Source organism: Pleuronectes platessa, chromosome 19 (genome assembly GCF_947347685.1).
Source record: "Pleuronectes platessa chromosome 19, fPlePla1.1, whole genome shotgun sequence".
Taxonomy (NCBI): domain Eukaryota; kingdom Metazoa; phylum Chordata; class Actinopteri; order Pleuronectiformes; family Pleuronectidae; genus Pleuronectes; species Pleuronectes platessa.
Window position 1 is genome coordinate 13,857,011 of NC_070644.1, and position 27,243 is coordinate 13,884,253.

General features: G+C 41.4%; 3 protein-coding genes across 3 annotated transcripts; 1 reads left to right on the forward strand and 2 right to left on the reverse strand.

The window, feature by feature from the left end:
* Positions 1-609: 609 nt before the first annotated feature.
* On the forward strand, positions 610-4,742 carry brf2 (BRF2 RNA polymerase III transcription initiation factor subunit). Its single transcript, XM_053411289.1, has 4 exons — positions 610-903; positions 2,184-2,243; positions 2,350-2,671; positions 3,146-4,742. The coding sequence occupies exons 1-4, from the start codon at positions 756-758 to the stop codon at positions 3,969-3,971; spliced, it is 1,356 nt and encodes a 451-aa protein (XP_053267264.1). The 5' UTR covers positions 610-755; the 3' UTR covers positions 3,972-4,742.
* A 2,084-nt stretch (positions 4,743-6,826) lies between these two features.
* LOC128425237 (prolactin-releasing peptide receptor-like) lies at positions 6,827-9,526 on the reverse strand. The gene is made up of 2 exons (XM_053411768.1): positions 9,078-9,526; positions 6,827-7,457 (listed from the first exon to the last, which is right to left on the reverse strand). The coding sequence occupies exons 1-2, from the start codon at positions 9,524-9,526 to the stop codon at positions 6,827-6,829; spliced, it is 1,080 nt and encodes a 359-aa protein (XP_053267743.1).
* Positions 9,527-18,106: 8,580 nt separating this feature from the next.
* On the reverse strand, positions 18,107-27,097 carry anxa4 (annexin A4). The gene is made up of 13 exons (XM_053411410.1): positions 26,972-27,097; positions 25,282-25,334; positions 24,326-24,413; positions 23,155-23,249; positions 22,198-22,311; positions 21,598-21,688; positions 21,063-21,142; positions 20,670-20,726; positions 20,490-20,583; positions 19,825-19,920; positions 19,527-19,585; positions 19,045-19,167; positions 18,107-18,331 (listed from the first exon to the last, which is right to left on the reverse strand). The coding sequence occupies exons 2-13, from the start codon at positions 25,288-25,290 to the stop codon at positions 18,275-18,277; spliced, it is 963 nt and encodes a 320-aa protein (XP_053267385.1). The 5' UTR covers positions 25,291-25,334; positions 26,972-27,097; the 3' UTR covers positions 18,107-18,274.
* Between the last annotated feature and the right edge of the window lie 146 nt (positions 27,098-27,243).

Consider the following 27,243-nt stretch of genomic DNA (forward strand, 5'->3'; position numbering starts at 1 on the left):
TTTGATGTCTGTCACTGGTGCAAGTTTTAAGATTTCCCAAACTATTATATTAAAATTGTTTGCATTGTCATTAAAAAAATAAACAACTTTTTTATTGTTTCAAAGCAGTTTCTAAAATCTGGGACCTACTATCTAAATTCATTATCTAAGGAAAGCATGGGCCCATTTGATATTTACTCAAATAGAATAACTGAAAATGTATATAAGCAAGATTGTCTAATGTTTTGATTTTTTGTTAATATCCAAGGTTCTTATAACATAAGTAGTCAGAATAGACTCACCCGGACTTTATTTGGAATTCCCTTCCTATTCAACTTTGACTCATCCCCTAACTTCTTTTAAAACTTTTTAGTTAAACTTAAACAGATTAAAATTGACATTTACCTTCATTAATATTTATTTATTCAATTCTATCTATTCAAATGTTTGAAGTAAATTATTATATGTAGTATTAGTATGATTACTAGTATTATTATGAGTGGTAGTCGTGGTAGTCGTAGTAGTCGTGGTAGTCGTAGTATTTTTTTCCTACGTCACTTAAAAGAGCAGGCGGAACTAATGACTCAAGGAACGTTGTGTCTCGTCGGACACATTTGCCTCTCCTCCCTCCCCAGACTTGCAGTTGAGTTCACTTGTTGTTCTTTGAGTTTAGAGTCTGTTTGTGTCTCTGGGGACAGTTGAGACCAAATCAACACCAGTCACGTGTCTTCTCTTTAAACCTTTAGTTCTTTATAAAGCGTCAGTTGATTCAGACGATGCCTCCGCCCGGTCTGCGCTGCCCGGGCTGCGGCTCCTCCAACATCATCGACGATGACCTGCACTGCCAGACCCAGCTGGTGTGCGTGGACTGCGGGGCGGTGGTGTCCGAGGGGACGCTGGTCAACGATGTGGTCGGAGGAGCAGGTACAAACAGGGACGAGGACACAGACTCCTTCACCTCCATTGATCACACAGCTCCCTGGACTTGTTCTGTTAGATTATTGATTTGTGTCACACTACCCAGCCCCTCTTTTTCTTTACCCAGCCCCATTTTGTCACAATAAACTTGTGACAAAATGCCCCTGATGCATTGGATTGTACTCAGGCACTTAAGAAGTCCAGTGTCAAGACAAGGTTCACATTTGGGTTGATTTATTTTCCAGTTCAGAGACAAACATACATGTGTTCATCATCCTGCAGCTTCTCTTCTTGCTCTGGTCAAAATAAACCATGTCCCTTCCTGGTGCTTCTCCTGACACCTGCTACCTCTCTTCTAAATCCCTCCTGCTCTCGTGCTTAGTATAATAACAAGTAATAATCAAACTAATGAAAAAGCTCCTACGTCTTCTTCATACTACACCTGCTGCTCACGTCCTGTTGATGTACTTTTCGTAACTTCTCATGAAGTACGTTTACACTCTCGTTCCATTTTATTTTGCTTGTGGTTCTCACATGAGGGAAAAGCAAATGTACTCTTTGACATGTAATTCAAGAACAGCTGAGTATGTTAATAACGGGGGAAATCATTGTGAAATACAATCTGAAGACAGCAAAGTAGATCCAATCAGATTGCAGTTTATTAAGAACAGCTAGTTAAGTTTGATATAGACAGAATATAATAAATTGTCCTTTTAGCAGGTTATTATTAGAGCTGAGTGATTAGGTCAAACATTATATAAAGATGAAGATGTTAATATCAGTTGATATGGATAATCGCAATGAAAAATGTCACATGTATTTGATGTTAAAAGTATTAATATATTTAGATGTATTGGACTTTTCTTATATTGCAATAGTTTTTCTTATATTGTTTTTTTTGTCACAGCCTCAATTTGATAACACCTGTTTTTTTTATAGAGTTTGGAAGAACAACACTGTGAACTAAAACCTGAAGACAGGCAGTGTTTTCTACTCTAGATCCACTCGGATTGCAGTTTATCAGGAAGCCTTAGCTATAACAACCAGGTATACACATGGGTGAACGTGCAAAGTGGCTTGTGAGGTGAGAGAGCCTCTAAGCTTTAATGACATCAGGTGTGACGCACAAGGGGAAAAAACAGGGACAAGCTCTTCGTGCAATAGGAAAAGAGTCAATTGCATTTATTAATGGGTTTACCTGTCTTTTAAAAGCCCTTATACTGGCTAATTTTGGTGTAAATTGTATATTTTATCACACTAGCTTTGACTCTTTGTTCATTTCACAGATGTCAGCTACAGCCAAACCACGGCTGTGGCCAGAAAACCATGTCCAAACCTGCTATACGGTGAGACCTCCTCCCTGAGAGGACTTTGGTTTATTATGACCCAGCAATTTCCTCTGTATAACTGAGCCCGCTGCTCCCATTGGCTCATTCTCGTATATAATTACAGGTATACAGCGTGTGAGAGCCATATGTCGGAGTCTAAGGGTCAACCATGAAATCGAGACTCTCTCACAGACCAATTTCACGCAGGCCTATCAGCATGAACACTTCATCAACGTGAGCCTCCAGAGGAAGGAAGTTCTCGGTGGCTGCTGCGTGCTGGTTAGCTGCAGGCTGCTTAACTGGCCCATCACCATGGGAACCATCAGCTGCCTGCTGGATGCCGACCCGATGGTGGTGGGAGCAATTTATAAAGAAATGGTCCAGACCCTCAACATTACGGCTCCGACAATAAGCATCACTGATGTGATGGAGGCCCACAGTCAGGAGTAAGTGAAGTACAGTTTTCTGAAAGTTAACAATGATGAGGTAGATATTATAGATCAAAAAGACATTCTTCTCACTTTGAAGATTTGCCACGGATAAATATCCATTAAGTCCAGGCACAGACTGTATTTAAAGATGGACGACATTAAAAAAGCTCCTCAGAAGTGAAGCAAATTCATCTGGATCACCCCCCGGTGGCTGGCTGCAGTATAGCTCATGTTATCTGGAATATTGTACATTTTTATGACTCAGGCCGTAGCTTTAATGTTTTTTACAAACTTTCATGATTGGACAGGGATGTTCTCGTTAATTTATATTTTCTTTGAGTTGATCTTACTGAAATAATGGCTCTGCTGCTTTGCTTGATGGCGACTATGAGGAATGAACAAGCATCTGTGCTCTAAATAATACTACACAAGTGCTTTGATCTCACGTGTACATCTAACATGCACTGGGAATGTTTTTCTTTCTCTCAGGTATAAAATTAGCCCTCTTGACGCTCCTGAAGAATTGTCCGCAGACCCTAGGCAGTTGAACAAGCGAGCAGTGGCTCTGGTGGAGCTGGCAGCAGACACCTGGATCGTTACCGGCCGTCAGCCCGTCCCCATCATGATGTCGGCAATCTATCTGGCCTGGCAGTCGCTGAAACCCACCAAGCAACGGCTGAAACTCACTCTGGAAAAATTCTGTAAGATCGCCAAAGTGAATAAGCACAAGGTGGCTATGAAGAGAGTCGCTGAGATGAAGGAGGTGCTGTGTAAGCTGGGCAAGGAACTCCCCTGGATCAGGGAGGACGTGACTCCAGAGAATGTGGTTAGACATGTGGAGGATATCCTGCAGCACAGGTTCGCCCTGCTAAGGAGGGCTATGAGAACCCATGAGGAAACCCGGCTGGAGGAGGGTCGGACCAGCGGTGAGGACTCTCTGAATGAGAAGAGCGCTCCCTCTGAGATCCCCGAAATTCAAAATTCCTCCTCTGCCGAACGATGCGAAATAAGAACTGATGTGTCCGAGCAACCAGGAGACGGAGATGATAATCCATACACGGTGCCTGAGCCGCACGGCAGCCTTCAGGGGGACCAAGAGCCAAACTGGGGGAAGAGAGCGCTGTTTGCTCCCCCGTGTGTGGTTCACCCCAAGAAGAGGAAAGCGCCACATCCAGAGTCCAAAGAAGTAACTGGTGATGAAGAAATCTGCGACATTGAAATTGACTCTTACATTCGCACGCCCCGAGAAGTGAGAGAGTTCACCCTAGTGCAGCAGATGCTGTCTGAAAAAGAGGATGCAAATGTTTCTCATTGAAATTTTGTAAATAAAATGTTGCCGCAACGTTTTTTTTATGTAGTCTTTATTATAATTACCTCTGCCAAATAATTTGTTCAGTTTTAGAGAAGTGTGCGATAAAGGTCAGGGAGGAGCCCCATAAAATTTGGTTGCAGATTCGGATTAGGAGACAGGAATGTTTTTCCACTTTCTTTAACATTTTGAGATCGGGAGTTGTTTTTTAACAGATATCTGGGAGAGATTTAAGTATCTTGATGAAAGATATGAGTGTGTACTGCAGCTTGATTGAATCAACTGAGTGCTCTACTATTTGGATTATTTGCTTATATTTCGTTCACTTTAAAATATAATTGTTAAAGGACATATCTATATCTATCATGTGATGAGTGATCAAGGGAAACTGTGAGATGCTGTTCATTCTAAAGAAATATACAGGAAGGGGCTGAGTTTGAATATCATCCATGGTGCTTGCACATTTATGACAACTTGTATTTGACATATTGAAATGTCACAGAAGGACATCCTGGTTTTAAGTAAAATAATTGCAGATGGTGGAAATAGATTTAGTTAAATATCAGTACATCAGAGTGCTGGTATTGTTAATGTCAACAACCATGGCAGAGTTGACATTTGAATAGAACACTGGTTAAAAAATAAAACTCAAATTTTCTTTGTTCTTGTTTTCACTCAAACCAACAACATGCGACATCAACCGTTGAATGTCGATGTCCACAAACTGTGTAAACTCCAATAGAATGTTATAATGTGATTAAAGTCGGAGTGTGACTTTGTTCAGGTTAAGGAAATCCGAAAAAATTCAGACTATTGTGTTAATATCGTTAATGTGAGAGTGTTGGTGTCAATGTAAACATGTTTACTTAGGCAGTAAAAGTCAACGTGAAATACTAAAAGTGACGTGATGTTTCACAACTTTGCTCTCACTTCACGATAAGATATTCAACTGCAATGGACAGAAACAGAGTTATGTCAAATCTGTATTAATTCTCTAACCAAAGAATACACACACCACACGTCTACAGGAAGCGTCCATGAATACATCAAATCCTCTGAATGTCTGAAACAGGCCTGTAGTTGAGATGCTGAGACCACCTCTTTCCTCCCTGTTATTTAATTAGCAGATATAATCAGTCATAATTTCCTTCTGTCTTCTGTCGTCATGCAGCTACATTGATTTGAAGCAGAGAGGTCGTCTGGTGTGCCCTTTTTATTCACAGTGTGTGGTAACAGCCCACATTAGATAACTTGGTAGCATGTAACGTCACAAAGAATATATACTAACATTAAAAGCACTGTATGCTGTATGTACCCAAAGCCATCGGGTTGCAGAGTATATGATGATATGTAGAAAGCAACTAAAACGACAATAGTTAAATCACTTCAGTGAACATAGAACTTCAATCCTGTTTAATTCATACATGCGTAAAGAGAGCCCCGCCGTCCACCTCCACTCCTGCTCCGAGTCAGAAGGACGTATACATGTAGAGAATACAGACCAGCACAGAGAACACATAGCCAACCACCACACTTCAAAACATTCAATTTTACACCGATACACCGATTTTTATAAGCCAATATACAAAGCTATTGGAAATGATTAGATAAATTATACAGCGAGGTGCATATTCGACCTCTGGCTTTTCAGAAAATTAGAGCCCTGGGGCACGAGTTCATGATGATAATTTATTCCATCGGTCTCTAAAGGCAGAGCAACAACATTATTAGATCTGACACCAGTGCCCGGGTGAGAAACAAACTCATCTGCTGTGACCACTCAGAACAAGATCTGAACGCAGGGTTTCATATATTCAGTTTAACTATGTTCATCGCGCTCGAGCCTTATCTGGCATTTCTAGGTCATTTTAGATTTGAATCCTCGTTCGTTGGTTAGCATAAAGATGAATCCCTCGAGAGGACAGTAACTCGTTCTTACAGATCATTCCATAAACAAAACGTTACATGAACAGAAGCCTACATATACATTACAATGTGTCACATCAAATATTGAAAAAGCAATCTTAGATATTTTAAGCCTTTACATCACCAACGTTTTCCCAGGAGAGAAACATGTGATAAACATGTATGTCTATGGCTGGATCAAAGAAACATCCCAAGTTTGGCCCAGGGTTGACCCTCCTTGAAGTTTGGTGTGGACAGTCGTGGTTTCCAGAGGATGATCCCAAACACCTTTGTGTGCCTTTTACCCATCCTGATGTTGGTGACCTCTGACACCATCATTGGAAATTATCTTAACACCCAACACCATAGTCCAGGACAAGTTATCTTATCAGCTAATGACCAGATTTCTATAGATTCTGCTGCTGTGATTCATGCTTACCACAGAATATGTTCTAATAATACTAGCCGCCCGTTGGACTTTCATTTACAGTAGTGACTCTATGTCTATTCATTTTTGTAGAAGAAATCTCAAAGGTCACGTTTTAGCTAGTCATGAAATTTACTCGTGATTCCCAGAGGATGAACCCTTAGCAGGTTGTACTCTGTATGAGATTTCTCCCTGTGGCAAATAATCAACTTTTTTATACAATTGGATCTGGATGGTGTTGATATTTTGAGTCATTCATGGCCTACAGACGATAAACAATCCTTTGTTTTCTTCTGTTGGGGGTAATATTTCTTCTTAGTCATTTTAGTTTTCTACTGAAATTGACTGAACCCTTTCACACTCCCCAGAAAATTGGCCTTCAAGAGCCACCCTGGCCCAATACATCGTGTTTGTACACAACGTAATAATCAATGCACTGCCAGGAACACGTGTCATATGGATATTAACAGTGGCCACAGGATGAACCTCATTAATTCTTTACCGCGCCGACATTTTCAGCAATCGATTACTAGACCACACTGGCGGCACAGTGATTGGCGGGCACTCCGATACGGTGGCGGCACTCGAACATCTTCCGCAGCTCCGTGCGGAAGCGGTCGTGTAGCCATGCGTAGAGGAAAGGGTTACAACAAGAGGAGCTCATGGCGCACAGGTGGCACAGCAGTTGTATGAGTAAAAAGTAGCGCTTGTTGATGAGGTGAATGTCGACGTCTCGCAGCACGTTGAACACATGAATCGGGAGCCAGCACACGGCGAAGGCAGACACCAGGAGAGCGACCAGGCGGAAGATCTTCCTCTTACGAGCCTGCTGAGCGCCTGCCTGGCCTTGTGTCCTGTGGCCCGGTGCAACGCAGTTCCTCAGTTTGACAGTGATGCAGAGATACGAGATGAAGACGGCCGACAGCGGCAGGACATATGTGACCAGCAGGGTGCTGTACGCATAAGCGCGTCTTTCCTTCTCTTGTCCCAACCAGAACTCCTCACAGATGGTGAAGCCTTCCTCCTTGAACTCGACGTGGTAGGTGTGGGCCACTGCCGGAGCCACCAGCCCGCAGGACAGCAGCCACAGGCCAGTGAGGACATAGGCACAGGTGGCCACTGAGGTGCGCTTCTTCAGGGGATGGACGGTTGCGTAATATCTGCAATAGAAATGAACAAGAAACCATATTAGAGGATAATAATGGCACAAACTAGAGCAAACCTCAAGGCCCTCAAATGAAACCAAATTTAAATTCACTCGATCTGGATTAGCCTCATATTGAATGCACTTATAAATATCAGTGCCAGAAACATTTTATTTCTTTCATCAAGATCAATGAATAATCGATGAAAATTTTCTCAAGGAAATCCATCCAGTGGTTTCATTTAATGTTTCTTACAGACAAGTAAACATGGGATGCAAACATACCCTCCTACTATCTACCGTGATTTAATGTATGAATTAATATGATTAAATGATTTACCTTCATAACTCCTGCAACACAATTTCAATACAACTTCAAATCACTATTAGCTCACTAGATTACTCAGTGTATAAATATAATTAGCTCTAAACCTTTTACTTTACCATGCTTTACATGACTGTGATGACAGAGCAGACCAAGAAGAAACAGAGCAAAATGATTTATCATAAAGTGACAGGGGAGCAGTAGTAACACACAGATTCAATTTGAAAGCAAAACCAAGGTGAGGTTTTTTTGACAAGTGAAATCCTCACGTCCTTGATCCGCAGCTCCAGAGGGACAGAAACCAACAAGAAGCTTTATCCTGCCGGATCTTTTATTTATTTTTCTTTCTTTTATGCAGTGAGCAGCAGCAGCTACTCTGTGGATATCTGGAGGTGTATGAGGGGACAGGTGAGTTGAGCCCACACCTGATCCCTCCTTTTTGTGCTGAGACTACAAAGCAAGATAATTTGATTAATGATTTTGTTCCTATCTGGTTAAAAAACTGCTGCAGGTCTTTTAAGTTTCCTCTTAAAGATTCAATCATGCAGCTACGTAGGGTTAAATCCAATTACGACTCAATAATTAAACATGAGCGATGAATCTTCGCTGTAAAAAGTAATTACGTTTTAACCAGTCTTCCTAATTTCTAAATGTAAATGATCAATGATTGGTAATGCTCACACTTGGTGCTTTAATTTCTGCCTTAGCAATTATACTCCACTCACTTACAATGGTGTGTAAATTGATTATATAGAGAGGGAATAAATTCTATGTTATTTGGACTGCTCAATCAGGACGGTCTCTCTAGATTTGAATAGTTTTTTCAAGAATTACTTAGACTAACCCCGACCAGCACGTACACCAAGCTGCGAGGAGAGCTTAAAGGTTCAGTGTGTAGAATTGAGCGACATCTAGTGGTGAAGTTGCATGTTGCAGCTGAATACCCCTCACCTCACCCTCCCCTTCAATACATGACAGAGACCCTGTCGTAGCCTTCAGTTGTCTTAAAAATTCAAAAGGTGTTAAGTTTGTCCAGTTTGGGCTACTGTGAAAAACATGGCGGCCTCTGTAGAGAGGACCCGCTCCTGATGTCGATAAAAAGTATTTAAATATTAAAAGCTGATTCAAGGGTAAAAAACAACAACAATTTAGATGAAACACACGAGAACACATCACTAGCATTAATTTATACTCAATTTCTGCCAATAGATCCTTTTCAACTGGATCTTACACACTGAAACTTTAGGAAAAATGTAATGGACTTCAGAATTAGACAGAACTTCTAAGTGGCAGAATTCCTCATCCACCCACCTGTCCACCGCGATGGCTGTGAGCGTGAAGACTGACACGTAGACCGTGACCGGTTGGACGAGGAACACCAGGTAACACATCGAGCGGCCAAACACCCAGCCGTGTGGATTGAAGGCGTAGGCGAGGGTGAAGGGGACACAAGTCACACACATGAGCATGTCGGAGAAGGCCAGGTTGGCGATGAAGAAGTTGGTGACACTGTGCATCTTTCGGGTTCGGCAGATGACATAGAGCAGCAGGTAATTGCCGAAGACGCCAACCACCACCACCAGCACGTAGCAGGGGATAATGAGGGACTTGAACTTCTGCAGCAGGGCCACATCTGCAAACTGGGAGGTGTGATTAGTGGAGTTGCTCTGCACCGCAACCTCGTAAATGTGTCCCTCCATCTGCTCGCCCGACACAGACGGCTGTGTGACTCCGGCCGAGCCACTGTGGTGCTCCCCCATGGTCTGTCTGTTCCTACGCTGTTCAAAACACAGGTTACAACACGGCAAAACATTAACGACATCTGAATTGAGAACAGGTCACAACATGGATATAAGTGGAAGGCCATTACTGAGTGGCCATGCTTTTACCGACACAGCGAAAGGCAAAGAGCACATTATTAAAAGGTTTATGATTATGAATGTTGAGAACATCCACTGGTCTCGATGACCCTGAGGTTTCAGTGTGAATCTTGGCTTTTCTCTCCGACACATCTAAATGGACGAAGGGACGTCATCAACAAAACGTTTGAGACACAATTTATCCTTTATTTATATCTTTCTTTATTTTATTTTATCGTTGCCTCCTGCTAGGGGGAGTTGTGTTTTCTCATCTACCCGTTTGTTTGTTAGTTGGTTAGTATTTCTGATTGTTTGTAAAAAAAGATGATGCAAAAACTGACGGACGGATTTCCATCAGACTCGGTGGAAGGGTGCGTCGTGGTTTAGGTGAGAACTCGTTAAATATTGGTGCAGATTTCTTATTTTTCTTCTATTTCTCCTCTTCTTCTATTTCTTCTATTTCTCCTCTTATTATTATTTTTCCTCTATTTCTCTTCTTCTTCTTTTTCTTCTATTTCTCCTCTCCTTTTTATTTTTCTTCTCTGCTTATTATCTTCTTAATATCTTCTTATCATGTTATCATATAGCCTCTTAATCTCTCATCTGATGTTCACTCCATTGCTTACCGAAGTCCCTTTGTCTTATTGAACAGATTCAGTACATAATACTAACGTGGAGGTAGAGCTTTAGTGATGCTCCTCGGCTGCAAAGTCGCTTTGTATAAAACTGCAACATGTATACATGTAACTGAATAAAATTGTCGCTCAGAGCCAAGGTCAGCAGCCCTGTGTGTCACTACTCCTCCGCTGAGATGTGCATCTGGGAAATGTCGACTCGCTGGGTTGTTGTCAACGCTGAGAGGTTGTACTTTTGTGTTTCAGTGTGATTAACTGAGGTGCCGAATGTATTCAGCGCCTTTCAGCGTTATTCAACAAGACTGATGCTTTATCTTAATGCACCTCATTAAATAGTGGAAACGTTTGTTGCTTGAGGGTCATCGTCACTTGGAGGAGAACTATTCACAGATAAAATTAAAGGAAGGATAATTGCAACATAATATTCCCTTTGGAGTGAGATTTCCAAATATCTCTCCTCAGAGCTTTGAACAGATTTTCAGTCCGGCTCGCAGGTATAATGTTATACAACATTAGTTTTGTATGAGGATAAAGCATCAATAAAACCTTTTATAAAGCAAATATGATGTGAAACTAAAGATTTGCTGAGTTTTGTGGACATATTTTTGTGATGGGTGAATGTAGAATAAATGTTACTTTTTAAGAAGGCTGTGGCTCTGGAGGTAGAGCGGGTTGGCCAGTAATCAGAAGATCAATAGTTCAATCTCAGTGTCCTCGGTGAAGACACTGAACCCCCACTTCTGCCCCTGAGAGCTTTGCCGGTGATGTGTGTGTGTGTAGAGGTCTGTGTGACACAGTTGTGCAATATCTAGCAACTCTGTGTGAATCTACTGCAAAAGCTTTGAGTGGTTGTTTCAGCAAAGTGCTACGTTAATACAGTCCATTTACCCCATCAGCAATTTACCCTTGTTCCTTTTACACACACATTTTGTACATTTAGTTCCTGGTTCAGTGAAATGTGTCACATCCTTTCTCTCATGTCAGACTTATAAAATTATTTTTCTAAATTGAACCTACATGTTGTTATTGCAATAACATCGGCTCGTTATAATAAACCATAATACCCCTGCAGTGTTAATCAGTTTTATGAGGATTTCGTACATAACATTTTTTTTTCCTCCGGCTTTCTGAACTGTAACGGAAAAATTTAACAATCACAGCAGAGAGTCTCAGTGCTTCAGACTAATTGCCAAATTAGCATGTACAGCGCATTAAGCACCGAGCACGTCAGTAAACTCAAAAGTTTTTTTTTGTATATGACTATAACCAGTAAAAGAAAATGGATTATAAATTTCCTGCCATGTAGGAAAGGGCTTACACGTACATGTAGAGAATATGATGTCCAAACGTTCACATTTTCCTTCTCATAAGCAACATATCTGCTTTCATTTTAAGAATGACTTAATATAACCAAACAGCATGAGCTCCAACGTGACGGTGCTGTATTTTATTACCTCGGTTATGGCAGCCGGGGCAGGAAAAAGTAATAGAAGTCAATGTATTTGTTCCCGTCCACTGATTCTGCACCTTCCTCAATAATTTGAGGACCACTTTTTCCACATTTATCTCCCACATTAATATTTGCATAGTCTGACCTTATTATAGAAGCCTAAGTATCGTCCTCTAGTTTGGATTAATGTCAATAGGCACATATGTTCCATCTGACCCTGCCTCAATATACATTTACATAGATACGCATATCCTGGGTATATGAGCTAAAGACCTCCTCTAATGAGCCCCGACAATGTTACCTGCATCACATGCAAATGAAAAATCATTAAAAAAAATCATATCCATGCTGACCTTTATGACGAGTGAATATTAAGCTCATTAGCACCGAATGATGGAAATGTGACAAACTTGTGTTTAATTTTAGCCCTTGACAATATTTTCACTACTTTTTTTATGGCAGAATTGCAGTCAAATAATCATAGTGGAGGAAAGAGGCTGCCACTTCCCTGTGATAACATGCAAACGAGACATTAACAAATAGACACGGACAGAAGTCACTTACCTCTGCCTGTGTTCCAGGGAGTGAAGATGAGAGAACGAGGAGGCGACCGTCCTTCAGCACCTCTCCACGGTGACTGAGCCGGAGCTGCTGCTGAGTTAGAGCACCGAGCGAGGGAGGGAGAAGTGGCAGCGAGCCAATAAGACCACAGAGACCCCAAAAAGATGAATGACCCAACCACGATGCTTGATCTGGAATTGGTCAGCGATTATGACTATTGGATGGACTGTTGTATTCACAGGTAGGTTCCCAGTTGCCTGCTGAATTAAAACCACGTCAAAGTGTTTTCAGATTATGTGCGTTGATCATTGATCATGGAAGGACCCTGTGAAAGTCTGTACCTGCTGTCCATTGATTTAAGTTGTAATTAAGATTAGTAGTAAATGGTGAGTTTGAGCGGAACTAAAAATTCTTACCCCTTAAGAAAACTTATGATAGGGCCTCTGTCTCAAAACCTTGTTCCCAACTCAATATATTGGGATTGGATGTGACAGGGACAACATGTGGAGCTCCTTGCTTGAGAAAAGCTTTTTGAAAAATGTCTAAATTGTGAGTGCTCGCATTAATTCCACTGTCCACAAAGCCTCTGTGCATAAAAGGTTTTTAAAAAATTCAGTAATTCACAACATCCTCATCTGCAAAAGTACAAGGCTAGGACATAGAGTTTCTTTCGTTGAAAACAACAACGTAATAGCCTTTTCATTGTAGATGCAGGCTGAGTGACGGAAGTAATGCTTCTTTCTTTTAAATGGCATCGAGCCATAAATATGCGCCACACTCAATAAGTCATCTGAGGTTTGCACATTGTGCACACGATGTCAGAACAGCAAAAGTACGGCGCGCAGGCATCAGTTTTCCATTCGGTCAATTTTAGAGACACAAACAAGGCTTTTTGGAAGCAGTAAACTGTTTCACCTGTAAATGGTGACTGGGCTGCAATTGCAGTATATGGCAATCTTGATAAAACATCCTTCACCCATTCACACACTCACACACTAGCAGCGGCCGAGCTGTAAGGGAGCTGGCCTCTCCATTTGGAAGCAGCTGAGGGGGGTCTTGCTGAAAAGCACTTTGGCAAGAGACTCGTGAGCCACGGCCACTTGTAACTATTTTAAGAAAAAAGGAACAAACCATATATGTTTTTTAAAATAGACTTTTCACTGTATCTAGTCTACCGACTCACAACAGGAGCAAAAACATCCACTTTTCATAAAGAGCCTTGTGTTGTATTATGATGACAGTAATCAGCATTGTTTGGACGAGTAAGAAGCATTGTGTTTATCTCCCAGTGATGTGTTTTCGTTCAGGACAACAGGCGCGGATACACAAACCAGATGGAGTTATCTGCATGTGAGTGGGAGTAAAACGGGTGAAACTTCCCTTTAAAAGATGGGAAAATATGTTGATGTGTTGATGCAAATACGTGGAGTGATCTTTTTAAACTGCACACAAATTTCAAGAACTTCATTGTTTGCCTGTGATCATTTTTAGGTTGACTTGTAATGAGGATAATGTGGGTGTGTTTGGAAAATATCAAGAGGCGATTTATTACATGTCTCCGGAGTATAACTCCCAGAACCTGTTATAATAATTTAACTGGATCTTTATTGTTGGCAGATGTTCCAACGACCTTGTTGTTTAAACTGTGTGGATGGTGGAGATACAGCAGATTTATCGGTTGATAAAGTCTAACCATCATTAGGTAAAATCCCTCTATTGATTCATTACAGATGATTAAGAAGTCATTTAAAGACGTTTTTTGTAGTTTAATATGAGTTGATAGGGCATACAGCAATCAATTCTTGGAAGCGGCTTCACACAATCATGATGGTGCATACAAATTTCAGAGGAAAAGTGTGTCAGAGCTCAGCACCCGCCTCACACAGGACGTGGTGTGAGGAGCCCCCCCCCCCCCACATGAGTTTTGCTTTCAACATGTTTTGTTGACTGAGTCACGTCCTGATGTTTTTCATGCATTTGGAATGAAGGTTATGGAATGTACAGACTTCATATCAGTACGTTATTGTGTGTGAGTGTGTGTGTGTGTGGGGGGGGGGGGGGGGGGGGGTCTGTCCCTCTCTACAAGTACCTGGTACCTTGTTTGTAATTTTGGATTTCATTATGTTCAACTTCATGACAACAATGCTTCTTATTCCCAGAGCCTGTTCCATTTGAATGCGTGTGTTATCAGCAGTTAGCAGTCAGTGGGTGAAGGGCTGAACGTCTCCCTGTAGCCTCTCCTTTAATCGACACTCTCTTTCTTTCTCTCCTTCGCCTGGCATTTACTAAGCTGTTTAATCAAGTGTGGAAAAGCAATTTAAATTCTTTATATTTTCTGTCCTGCTTGTTGACGATGTAGCCTCCGAGTTGGACTTTACACAAAATAATTGTATTTATCTATCTATCTATCTGTCTATCTATCTATCTATCTGTCTATCTATCTATCTATCTGTCTATCTATCTATCTATCTGTCTATCTATCTGTCTATCCATACATCCATACATCTATCTACAATCTCACTCTGAGAATCAGAAGCAGAACAAAATGCAGAAGAACGCAGCACATGTGATGAAGAGCATCTCAGACGACACCATCTATTCCTGCTCCAGACAAAGCTTGACATTTACATACCATAATGATCATGCTAGTTAGAGTCCATATGAATGATTATAATCACATCGCATTTTATCGAAAGTAGGAGCTCAAATAGTTTTTTGAAGAAGCCTGCTGCTTTGTGTCTCTCTGCTAATTACACCCTCTCAGAGATTCACATGTTCATAGTGTAATTATAATTAACCCTCAACAGGACAAAGACATTCTGAGTGAGTACTTGAAAAGATCTTCTTCCATAACCGGTGGACAGTCTGTCCACCAGGTTATGGAAGAAGATCTTTTCATTTTTATTTTTTTCATGAGCACTTTAATGAAGGAATGAAGCTGGAACTAGGGTGAAATATATTCCTCTTAAGAACCTTCACATGTTGCTGGATTTCGTTTGCCACGTTGCTCTTAACGTCGAGTCAGAGCCGGGATATCATTTGCACATTTCCTTCAGCTTCCCTCCTGAGGTCTGACCTGTACCCTGAACCCAACACGACAGTGACACCGAGGCTAAACAGAAAAACTTGTCTCATCATGTTCGATGCTGCCAACGATCCTCTGTACCTTCTTCACAATCGCTGCCTGGGATTGATTTCCCTCGGCTCATCGGCTGTCACGTTCACCTTTGCTGTTGCAGCTGCTGCGTGTGGTGAAGATAAGTGTTTGCTCTGCCTCTCGCCACCTTCCCTCTCTCTCTCTGCTGTCCCCTGTGATCAGGACAAAGGGCCGGTCCTCTGTTTGACACAGTTGTTTGTTCGTCTTCCACATGTCTCCCCCCCCTTGCACAACACCTTGATGGATGAGTTTTCATCCTGTATAATTTGTCACATATTTTACTACCCGAGTTTTCCCTTTGTGATAATGTTTCTGGCAGCGTCACCAGACTGTCCTCAGATGTCAGCAGTTAAAGGAGGAATAAAAAACAGTGAGTAATTAAAATGAGGCAGCCTGTTTTGCTTGATGAAAATGTAAAAAAAATTATATATGCCGACAATCTGGTGTTATTTTCTTTATTAAAAATGTCTGGAATAGCACTTGGTGGAGCTCATCTCTCTGCTCGGGCCCAACAGTTCCCATAAACTCAATAAAGCTGCATTCGATTTCACACACTCATAGATTTCACTTCTCTAAATGTGTTTTTTGATATATAACTCACTGGGAAAACAGTGAAAATGTTGGAATAAGCCCTCGATGGGTTCATTCCTGACCCACACCATGTTCTCCATTTAAATTTAATTGAAGTGGTTTTGTGTCGTCCTGCTGAATGACAGAGAAAAAACGCAGATGAAAATTTAACCTCCAGGAAGTCGGTACTACGAAAAGATTTAGTCCCGGTAAAGATTGAAAAAAAAAGGCAACATATTGAACTAGATTTTCATGATGATAAAACTTCAAAGATTGACTTTGACTCAGAATTACATAAAATAAAAGTTGTACCAACTCAGATTAGATTGTACACAACAAGTCACAACCACCTATTCACAAATTGCATCAGTCACACAGCATCCGGACTGGAGGAGCCAGGAATCGAATCACTGACCTTCCGGTTAATGGACGACCCGCTCTACCTCCTGAGCCACAGTCTCCCACAATACATTTATAACTGAAAACATTTGATTATAAACAAATGTTCAGATAAGGTCAATGGGCCTGAACAGAGTACACACCAAACGCTCAATCATCACATGAGGAGAACAGGAAAGAGAAAAAAGGCTCAACATGATTTTCAGAAAACCTCTGCACAGCTGGAGTTAGAGATCCTGTTGTAAACATCATACTTTAATAAAATCAATAATATAGATGTGATGCTTCCATCCTACAGGGAGCAACCGTTTTATCCCAATTTTAATAATGCTGCATGCATCATTATAACTTCACCAGGTTTGAGCTGAAAGTTTCATTTTCTCTGACTTGACTGTGAAGCAGCCGTCGGATTTTGATTCTCTATTTGTCCTTTATCGTTTTGATGATGTTCTGTTCTCAGCTTGTGTAAAAAAAAAAAGAGCCGGTGTGCCCGTTGAGTTTAAAGTCTGCTTCAGGACACGGCTGGTACTTCTGTTGCCATGGTAATATATGCAGCGTTACTGGGTCTATTAATGTGTTGGTTTTTATTTATAAAGTGATGAAGAATATATGAGAACAAACGGTCTCCCGGTGTTGTTCGGTACAATCTTTGAGTTTTAAACTGTGGCTGTCTTGTGCTGTCCCCTCTTTATCTTACACCGCCTTGTTGTCGAGCAAAACAGAAAAGCTAAATAAACAGATGTTTAATTATTATAGCAAATAGCGCCAACAACCCATATCAGACAATGTGTACTCTGCTGTGCAATTTAAAAAAAACACTAAAACCTAACAGGAAACAAGCGACTGGGACAATACCTCGTTCCTTTCTGGTGATTTTAGCAGCTTCCCAAATTCCTTGAAAACATCTGAAAAAGACTAAATGAGCCTCTTGTGGTCAGAGAACAGCAGCCCGCTCCCCAGAGGAGGACAATAATCACTCAAAGGGCATGTTTCTCTAATATGGTGAACCATCAGTGTCCTGAGGGAGTAGTGATGCTTCGTGTGAGGAGCCTGCAGGGATGTGCTCTGCTGCAAAGCCTGAATTGGTTTCTATTTAAGTCTGTGTAAAACCCAGGTTGATTGCAGGAGTCGGTCTCACGGTGTCCGGGGAGAGCAAATTAACTTTCTTCAGGAAGTGAAACACAAGCCGCAGATGAGATGAGATTGAAAAGGACGACATGGAGCTCTGTGCCATTCACCGACACGTGAGTCTCCCGCGCTGCCGAGCTCACTGCTGCTGCAAACCAAAGTTACTCAGGAGCTGTTTTGGTTCCACCATGTGGTCACCTGGAGTACGAGCCGCTGCACGTTGGTTATTTCCTGCTCATGGATGGAGCAGCGAGTTTTGCATGAGCAATGGGACCTCCTCCCTTAACTTGATTACATCCCGCTTTACTGCCTCCCCCAAAATAATGCTGGCGTCCCGTTAATGTGATTGAGTGAAATGATGCAGGGCTGACTCAACAAATGAGGAATTGCAACCAATTAAGCAAATGGACTCGACGGAGCAGACGCTGATTTAAATGTTGTCCTGTAACCAGAGAGGGACCAATAACATCCATCTTTTATGTTTTTAAAGATGTCAAAAGCGTATATCTTTCTCGCTCTCTAACTCAAACCGTAAATTAACCGTTGACACGCGATCAATGAGAAAAACACAGACGAGTGTAAAAGGTTACAAAACTTTGGTTTAATTGGTATTGCAATCAGCAAAGGGAAAGGCATTGTGGTCGATTGGTGAAATGTGAAGGCCGCGTAAAATGAAAACACAGGTCATCAAATAAAAAAAGCTCATGAAGTCGTCTGCAGGAGGAAGACGGAGCGGGATGATGTTCCTGTTACTCGCCTCCAACCAGCTCCAGCAGGATTTTGCGGTAGTCGCCGGATGTGTCTCCCTGTGGACAGAGAGAAAAGAGCCGTGAGACTTCAGAGGGCTGGTGATGGGAACAACTGCGGCAACTCGCCTGAAGCTAAAACTATGATGAACTCTGTGATACCTTTGATTTGTGAAAAACCAGACAACATAAACTAAACAGGGTTGTTTCTAACAGGTAAAGCTTTGGCCAATGAAATGAGAGCAGCAATAAATCAAGACATTTTCAGACATTGAATCAGGAAAGAGTCCGGACAATTTGGTCTGGAATTTGTCTTTCACAAAAGGGCGCAGCAAGAACTGGCACAGTGACACCAGCGTCCATCTTCGTTGGCATCTGCTATGTGTATAGCATCCTGAGATATTTGTCATTCTTATGTTTTGCGTCTGTCAGGTGTTGTAAAGGTCATCAACGCCCCCACTCCCTCACTGTGAATTATCTGTACGATAACCTGCTGTATTCTCACAGGAGCTCACTCAGTTTTAACTTGGTGTCAAACTCCAGAGAATATCAGCAGCTGACTCGGACATGTGCGTTCTCACACACAGCCCCTTCTGGAGAACGTCAGGGTTCAGTGCGCGTCTGAAAGCAGCTTTAGTCTCATCACAAAGGTGCTATAAAAGCATCACATAAACTTTCAGAGAATTGTATTTATCATTAAAACCCAGCTGATGTATTGCAAACCCGTTTGCTGACTAACACTCCTTGCCCCGCCCCTCGTATCCGGCGCTCACCTTGATGAAGGAGGGCAGGGTCTTGCCGTACATCTTCAGGAACTGAGCCTTGATGTCCAACATGTCGATCTCAGCCCTGGCGACCACAATTCTGATGAGCACACTGTCAGTGGTGCCCAGCCCCTGACGAGAGAGAGAAACTATCTTTATACCGTGATAACATCAGTCTGCTTTTATTATGCTCAACGAACAGTAATTCGGTTTATTCATTACTCTAACTGCCTGTAAATTCAATGATGCTGGATAGAAGGAACAATCACTATAATTAAAACATGTGAGAAATGCATAATCTCAGGAAAAGAAAGATTTACTTGCATTTCTTTGACATAAATACACAAGAACGTAACAGAACTTTTACTGAATTTATGACAAATTTACAAAATAAAAAGAAACAATTTCCCGGGGAAATAGATCTGTTGTATTTTCTAATAAAAACATTGATTATTGTATATGAATGGCTTCACAATGTTTGAAATATTTACCTTCATGGATTTGTATAATTTCTCTGCAAAGAACGCTGGTTTGTTCCTCATGCATTTCACTGAAAAGAAATAACAAATCCCAGGACATTAGAAGAAATAACTTCCAACAACAGTAACTTCCGTTGTGTTGCGTGAACTGGGAGAGGGACAGAAACTTCATAATATACCATGAGCTCCTGAAGGCTCCACAGAGTTAAATCACTTCCTGGAGGTTTTATACACTTTTTGTATATAATAATGTGCTATTCAAATAAATCGGACTTGACTTGATTATTTGAAGGAGGAAGGAGAAACCGACCTATGGCCAGGAAGATGTCCTCCAGACAGCCGGACATCTCCCTCTTGATGCTGTCCTCGATGTCTCGTCCAGAAATCTTCTGATAGTCCTCGAACACTGAAGGAGGAAACACAGAGTTTAATTATCTAACGTCAGGAAATCAAAGATTTTATCTATCTGACTATCACACTCTGGTGGTTTTAATTTTGAACATGAAGGATGCTTCGATAAAAAAAATTGTGTTTGTTCTCAAAGCTCCCACAAGGGGTCAGTAAAATGCCTGTGGTCTCCTGGATGATTTCAGTAGCCTCTCGGAGATAAGAGTATAAAGTATTAACTTACTTTGTATATAATATGACTACTACCTTCTTGACTACTACCTTCTCCTTAATCTTACACCTGCATTTTATATATACTTATCATATCTAAACTACCTACTTCTATTGCTGCTAGTCTTGTATCAATACTTTTCATATTCCATATCTCACTGTACATATCTTATTTATTTACATAATCCATTTTACATATGCACATACTCTTCACTTTTACTGTTTTTTGTTTGCACTTCTGTTTAGACCCTAAACTGCATTTCGTTGTCTTAGTACTTGTACTCTGCAATGACAATAAGGTTGAATCTAATCTAATCTAATCACATGCACACATTTGTCAATATACAGTAAGAATACCTCGCATCAGATGGTTTCGGTTCCTCACACAAAGCACGGTGAGGAATTTCACCTCGTCCGTGCCCCATCGAGCCTCACCGGCCTCAAAGATTTCCTGCAGACACAATCGTTTAAAAAATGTAAAACCTACAGGATCGCAGGTTAAACACACACTCTTCATCTACAGCCCTGATGCTGTACCTTGGCGTCTATAGCAACCTGGGCCTCGTCCACTTTATCCCCCTCATCCCGTCCTGCCTGCAACATAGAAAACAATGCAGCTTCAGATTAAATGAGCAATAAACAGGTTTAATGATGGAGAAGCGACTGTTCTTCCCTCTTCAATAGACAAACAGAGATTGAGACACCTTATCACCCCCAAAGTTCCTGTTGACACTTTACAACTCATGTAATGTCCCCACAATAACTTCTGTATTAACTAACTGATCTCATATAATGCTCGAGAAGAGGGAAACATCTCTGTGTTCAATTCAAATTCAAATCGATTAAATTCTTATTAAACGTGTCTGCGATGACGTGGCTTTAAAACATTTGCCCAAGCTGAGAGGCGTTACATGCTGATGTTTTGCTTACTGTGAGTAGAGAGACCAAGACTCTCTGAAACATTCCAGATGTGTCTCCACACACAGCATCTTCCAGGTCTTTCCCATATTCTGTCACAAAAACACACAGCAACATTAGAATAAAAAAGCATGTGAGGCAATATCTGTTGAGTTTTGACCAATGTGTCTGCACCATGAACAGCTTTCACATAAAGCTTGATTAATATTTAAATAAAATACTCTATGAGATTAGTAAAGAGAATTAGCTCCACTAATATCCATACATTCACCACTAACATGGATATAATCAGTAAAATGTAGACATGCAAACAATACTAGAAAGTACCCATTTGAAAAAACACTTTGAACATAGTGTGACAAGCACCGTTAGAACAACACAAGAAACAAATAAGAAAACAATAACCTGCCGCACTGAGCACAGCATTGACATTAATGAATAATTTATCCCACTGGTACACAATATCAGCCCATAGACATCAGCCGACTCTGACATAAACACCGGGACCTGATATCATGGTTTCTAACCCCGGACGTGACACAGTTACCTTTCTTGAAGACGCCAGTGATGGTTTTTATTTCAGGATTTGTCCTTGAAGCGAGAATATCGACGAGACAAGCCTCCTCTGTTCCAGCCCCCTGTGATGAAGAAATGTAAACTCTGGTTAAAGCAGGAGACAGTGGTGTGTTGTTTTTCACTGAATACACAGAACTGGTTGATCAGTGAACAGAGATATTTGCTGGGAGGAGAAGGCTGGTAATATTATATATTCTATATTATCCTCTCAAATTCGGTCTCTCTATACTTTCCAATCTGCTCCAGCCTTTCTGTGGCCGTCCTTCCACCAGAGTGTCATGGTAATCTGCCAAGTAGTTTTTGTGTCTCCATGCTAACTAATAACCAAACAAACTTCGATGGAAACACAACATCTTCAGCAGTTACGTACAGAGGGGCACATTTCCCATGTGGAGAACAGATGTGTTTTTAGTAGTGAGGGTTGTTGTTGGACAACAATGGAGCCCTACGGCACAAAGTAAAATGCTGTACAAAGCTTATGCTGTACAGACAATTCTTGATCATGGCCGTGAAAAACATATAACCAGACTTCTCCTTTAAAGCCAGCAGAAGTGGATATGAGAACCCTGACCTTCATGGCGGTTCTCAGCTCGTAGGCGTCGTACACGGGTGCCAGCATCAGCAGACCGAGAACGACGGCCCGGAAGTTCCCACTCAGCTCGGAGGACAGCTCATCCGCCAGGTCCTGCAGGGCGGAGCGGGAACAGATGGGTTAACAGCCCCACACTCATTTCTACGGCCTTTAATCAAATCATCTGGAATGAAATGTGATTATCTTTGACAGTCAGAGCTTCGTGAGCAGGTTTTGTGGACATTTCACATCTTACATATATTACAGTGGCACGTCTTGTATGGGGGGGGGTTGGTTCCTTGCAGAGTTTTTTGAATAGAGCAGCTGTTCCACAAGAGCGGCCCGTGTGACCACATGTGGGCGTCACCTCGTGCAACATGACTCACTCTTTCTGACTGTGAGGTATTCCACCCGCTGCCTCTGCCTCTTCTCTGCAGCTCCCTGGATGTGGAACTTTCAGATAACTGTGTTTACCACTTAGTGGACGCTGCATCTCGAGCTGGTCATTAACTCATTACATCGATATAATACACATGTCATACTTCCCCTCTCAGTTAAGGTATTGATCCGTAAAATAACAGAACAAAGATAGAGCTAGTGGGTTCATGGCCCCTGTGGGTTCCAGTCCAGTTTTTTAAAGAGCCGTTGTTTCCGCTTTCCCACAGATTACAAGGCTATCTCTGTCCTGCTCTTTTACAACAGGTGATACTCATTTCTGCTTTATGGTTAATGGTTAACTTGCACATTATCAGCGCCGTGTTAGCAGAGTTCAACTCCGCCCAAAGTGATGAGAGAGTGCACAATGGAATAAGAGGCTAAGGGATGATAAATGCACTGCTGCTGCCAGGAGTCTGCTTTTCAGACTCTTCTTCTTTTCTTTTTTCTGCTTCGTGCACAGTCGTTTATGATTTTAAGATTTCGTTCTCTTCCTACGAGTACAGCTTTCAAAACTCTCACCTTCCCCACTGCTTGTTTGAAGGCCTCTTTGATGCGCTGCCTCTGGGCGATAGTCCGGTGTGCGAGGACTTCGATGACCACCTTCTCGTCAGTGCCTGCGAGAAAACATCACCAAACTGAAGCTCAATACTTTTAGCTATTTATCGTACATTTCTTAAAATCGTACGGTTCACATTGTTCATTTTCTGTGCAGCACTGCAACCCTGGAGAATGATCGTGACACACAGTGTTTGTTGGCATCGACGTAGAAACCATCTGTTTGCAATAGAGCTCAAACTAGAGTCAGGGGGAGATCATTATGCTTGTAAACCTAAACAGGATCAAGATTTCACATAGAGAGAAAATGTGACTGATTCACACTGAATGTTGTTAGAATGAACCCAGGGTTGGGACTGATCCAATACCTTTGTTGGGTGCTGATACTGGTAATTAATTTATCACATCTCGGAACTGACTGACTGATCAAAGACCAGAGAAGGAGAGAGGGAGGAGTCAGGAGCAAGGTTCAACGTGTTTACATTGCCCTGAAGAGTATTTTTTAATAGGTGAACATATAGTTTAATAACATGAAACATACAGTTTATTTAAAGTTACACATATTATAGAATCTTATTTTCACAGCTAAATAATTAATAATTAAAGTATGTTCAAATATCCTGACTGAGGTTGTGATAATGTATGCATGAAACCTGCTTAAACTAGAGTTCAAATAAAATGCATGTATATTTAATGTTCTAATATTTTTGCTCTTTTAATAACAAATAGTGTATTTTACTGCAGCCTCACATAATACCAATGATAATAATAACAATAATGAAGAGTCTGGTATCCATAGATGATACAGCAGATGTCCAGGTTCAGGAAACATAAGTGGATCAGAATTTAAAGTCTCTTGATCGGCAATGTCTAGATTAATGAAACCTCCAGATCAGAAAAGGTGAGGAAAGCGAGAGAGGACACAGTCCGCAAAAAGAGATGGACTACAGAAAAATTAAAGTTGCCATGACAACACAGAGCAACTCCGCATTTAGTCTCGACATTCCTGGAAATGAGTAGAGAGACAGAAAAACAGAGAGAATAATTATATTTTCCTCCTGAGGCTGAGGGCAGAGTGAGACGTGTGTGTTTATGCATGATGGTTTCTTTCTGAGCGGCCGGCCAGATCACTCACCAGTTCCCTTCATGGCTCCTCTGAGCCTCTGGGCATCGGCTTCTGGGTCGAAACCTGCTGCCTCAGTCACTGTTCCTCGGTTTCCAATCTGGTAATACATCGTTTAAAATAGCATCACTACCACCAGGACCAATATAAAGGACACAAAGAGCTGAGAACTTCACACAGCGTCACAGTGGTGAATGAATGAAGCCCAGTATGAGCGGAGTCTGACATGCAAAGTCTATTTTCACATACATCTGTTGAACGCTTCCTTATACATCAGCTTCACTGCACCGAACATTCTGCGACATGTCATTTGGAACTTTACATTGAAGGAGACAGATTTAATACAAATTGATTTGCATGCAAAAGGATTTTGCGATCCTTCAATTAGACGGAAGAGATGTGTTTTTAAGAATTGAATAACTTATTAAACCAAAATGACCATATCAGAAAGTATATTATTCAAGATTATTCAAAATTACCAGTTAATGTTTTAAAAGCTGAAGATCATATGGATCAAAATGTGAGGTAAGTACACAACACAGTGCATACGTCCATACATTAATATTTCATCATACATCAAAAAATGCAGAACAAAGTTTAAGAAGTATGTTTTGCAACATTCTCCTACACAAACTAGGAAAACTATTTGCACAACTACAATTTGCACATTTTAGTTTACGTTTCAATGACCAAACAGATCTCTAGCTTTAAGACTTTTTGCATCAATTAAACAGGTTAAACCATACCTACCACGAGTAACATTTAAATGAAATGCTAACTTACTCATAACATTGATTTGAATTTTACAGCATAATGAACTCATATTTAAACTGGGGTATAGCACCATCAGCAGTTTACAACATAACTGATAGCAAAGCAAGGGAACATGAAGGAGTCCGTTGACCAGTGCGGGATCTTTACTGGTGCAGCTAGTAAATGCAAAATGCTGTGGAATACTGTGGACTTACTGCGGCCATTGTAGAAGAGGGAGAGATGGTTTCCAAAGTGGACGTGCAGAAAGCTAAAGAAAATTGAACAAATAAAGAATGTCAGTATATGTCAGCTGCTGAAGAGCCTGTTCAAATAACACAGAGGGAGCTGCAACATCAGGTTTAAGAGCAGTAAAGAGTCCCTGTTGTGAATGTGACCCTCATTAACCCCTCATCAATATTGCATGGACTATCATCATCTCAGTAGAGGGGCTTCTGTCCCACGTCTTTCGGTCACAGGCTATTTTGTGACCAACCAAGTCAGGGACTAATTCGTGGAACTTAAGCTTGTGTTTGTGTGGATACACCTGTAATTACTCTCCTGAGAGGACAGACAGCGGGTCTCCCTGCTGCCCACAGGGATCAGATCATATGTCACAAAGCCATTTAGTTTAAAGTACATTGAGAAGACCTGGTTGGTTTAGAGGGTTAAAGGAAACAACTTATTTTATTTTACACTTATTTTATTTTACACTCCCATTCTGGAATTTGACAGTAGAGACATATATTAAAACACAGCCACATGGATGGACAACATAATGTCATGGCAATATAATTTTCATCAATAGTAAAATAAAAAAAGTCTAATATAAAATAATATAAGAGGTTTGCCCTGTGTAGGCGTATACATGTACACATACATCTACACTTGTCACTATGTATAAAGAATTGTATTTGATTTTCTGATTTGCTCTATATTCAGCTATTTTATCTTGTTTTATATATTTAAACGTTTTTTTTCCCTCACTTTCTTATTTTAGATTTCTAACAATTGAATATATAAGACATTCCTCTTATGCCTCAACAGAACTGTCCTCTTGTCCACCACTGCTCATTGCACCATCGACCTTGTGTTAACTTACACATGACAGAAAAACTTGAACAAGCACAGTGAGGAGCTACAACGCCTAATGGATCAACCTCATATTTACATATCTTTGTTATTATCTTTTCACATGGAAGAGTTTACACCCACAGCCTTCAATCAGGAGCCAAAATCCGCCTTTAAATTTAAGACACAAATAACGAAGTGACATTCATCTTGATAATAATAACTGTCACTGTGTGTGTCTGGGTCCACAGCCACACCTCGGTGGTCTATTGTGTAAATAGAGGGTGGATCATTTGAAAAACACACTCTTCGCCCAGGCAGAATGGAGAGTGAAGACAAAGTGGATCCTATCACTGAATCTCTTCAAACAAAGTGACAGCCTGTAACAACTGGATGGGGACATTTCCTTTCCGTCGCTCAGAGCTGTGAAACTATAGTTCCAATCTGGTGATTTATACTCAAGTTTACAGGTTTGATTCTCCAACTCGCAAACTAGATCCTGACATTGAGCAACACTAAAGAATCATAACTCATGGGTTCAAAAGAAGAGAGAGAAAAGACTCAACTGGGCTACACAGTGAAACTAATCTGTCTGAAATAACTCGTAATGATCCGGAGCTTATTTGAGAAGATAAAACAAACATAGAGCAAACCCGTGAATCAGGAAGCAGACAGCGTCTTTCCTGAGGGTTTAAGTTAACTTGACATGAAGTTACAGGGGGGGGGGGGACACACCCTATCAACGGATCAGCCGCCTCACACTCCTTTCTGCTCCGTTAACGACGACATAAACACGGAAAGCACGCGACGGACCGTGAACCGAGCTGAAGGTCTTACCTGCCCTGTGGAGAGAGTGGTCGGGAGACGAGGAGAGAGACAGGGGCGCAGCTTATGAACAAGCAAGGCATGCAACCGTGAAGAGGGGGCCCCAGACCGTGAGGGGGGCCCCCGAGGGCGGACAAACTGCACTCCACAGCAGTGTCTCATGATGCATTTAGTGACTACACCCCCCCACCCCCCTCTCTCTCTCTCTCTGCCACTCTCTCTTAAACAAGCAATGGAGTATTCGCAGGGCCGTGTCAGTAGGAAGCCTCCCTGTAGGGGCCCCA

What these genes read in the sequence shown, in the direction of transcription:
- anxa4 (XM_053411410.1), bottom strand. An exon ending in AGGTTGCTATAGACGCCAAG is followed by an intron (nt 20,584 to 20,669) that starts GTACAGCATCAG and finishes TTGTGTCTGCAG; the next exon opens with GAAATCTTTGAGGCCGGTGA. An exon ending in GGACATCTTCCTGGCCATAG is followed by an intron (nt 19,586 to 19,824) that starts GTCGGTTTCTCC and finishes ATTTCTTTTCAG; the next exon opens with TGAAATGCATGAGGAACAAA.
- LOC128425237 (XM_053411768.1), bottom strand. Translation starts at nt 9,526, where the DNA reads ATGGGGGAGCACCACAGTGGCTCGGCCGGAGTCACACAGCCGTCTGTG. An exon ending in ACAGCCATCGCGGTGGACAG is followed by an intron (nt 7,458 to 9,077) that starts GTGGGTGGATGA and finishes TTTCTATTGCAG; the next exon opens with ATATTACGCAACCGTCCATC.
- brf2 (XM_053411289.1), top strand. Translation starts at nt 756, where the DNA reads ATGCCTCCGCCCGGTCTGCGCTGCCCGGGCTGCGGCTCCTCCAACATC. An exon ending in ATGTCCAAACCTGCTATACG is followed by an intron (nt 2,244 to 2,349) that starts GTGAGACCTCCT and finishes ATATAATTACAG; the next exon opens with GTATACAGCGTGTGAGAGCC. An exon ending in ATGGAGGCCCACAGTCAGGA is followed by an intron (nt 2,672 to 3,145) that starts GTAAGTGAAGTA and finishes TCTTTCTCTCAG; the next exon opens with GTATAAAATTAGCCCTCTTG.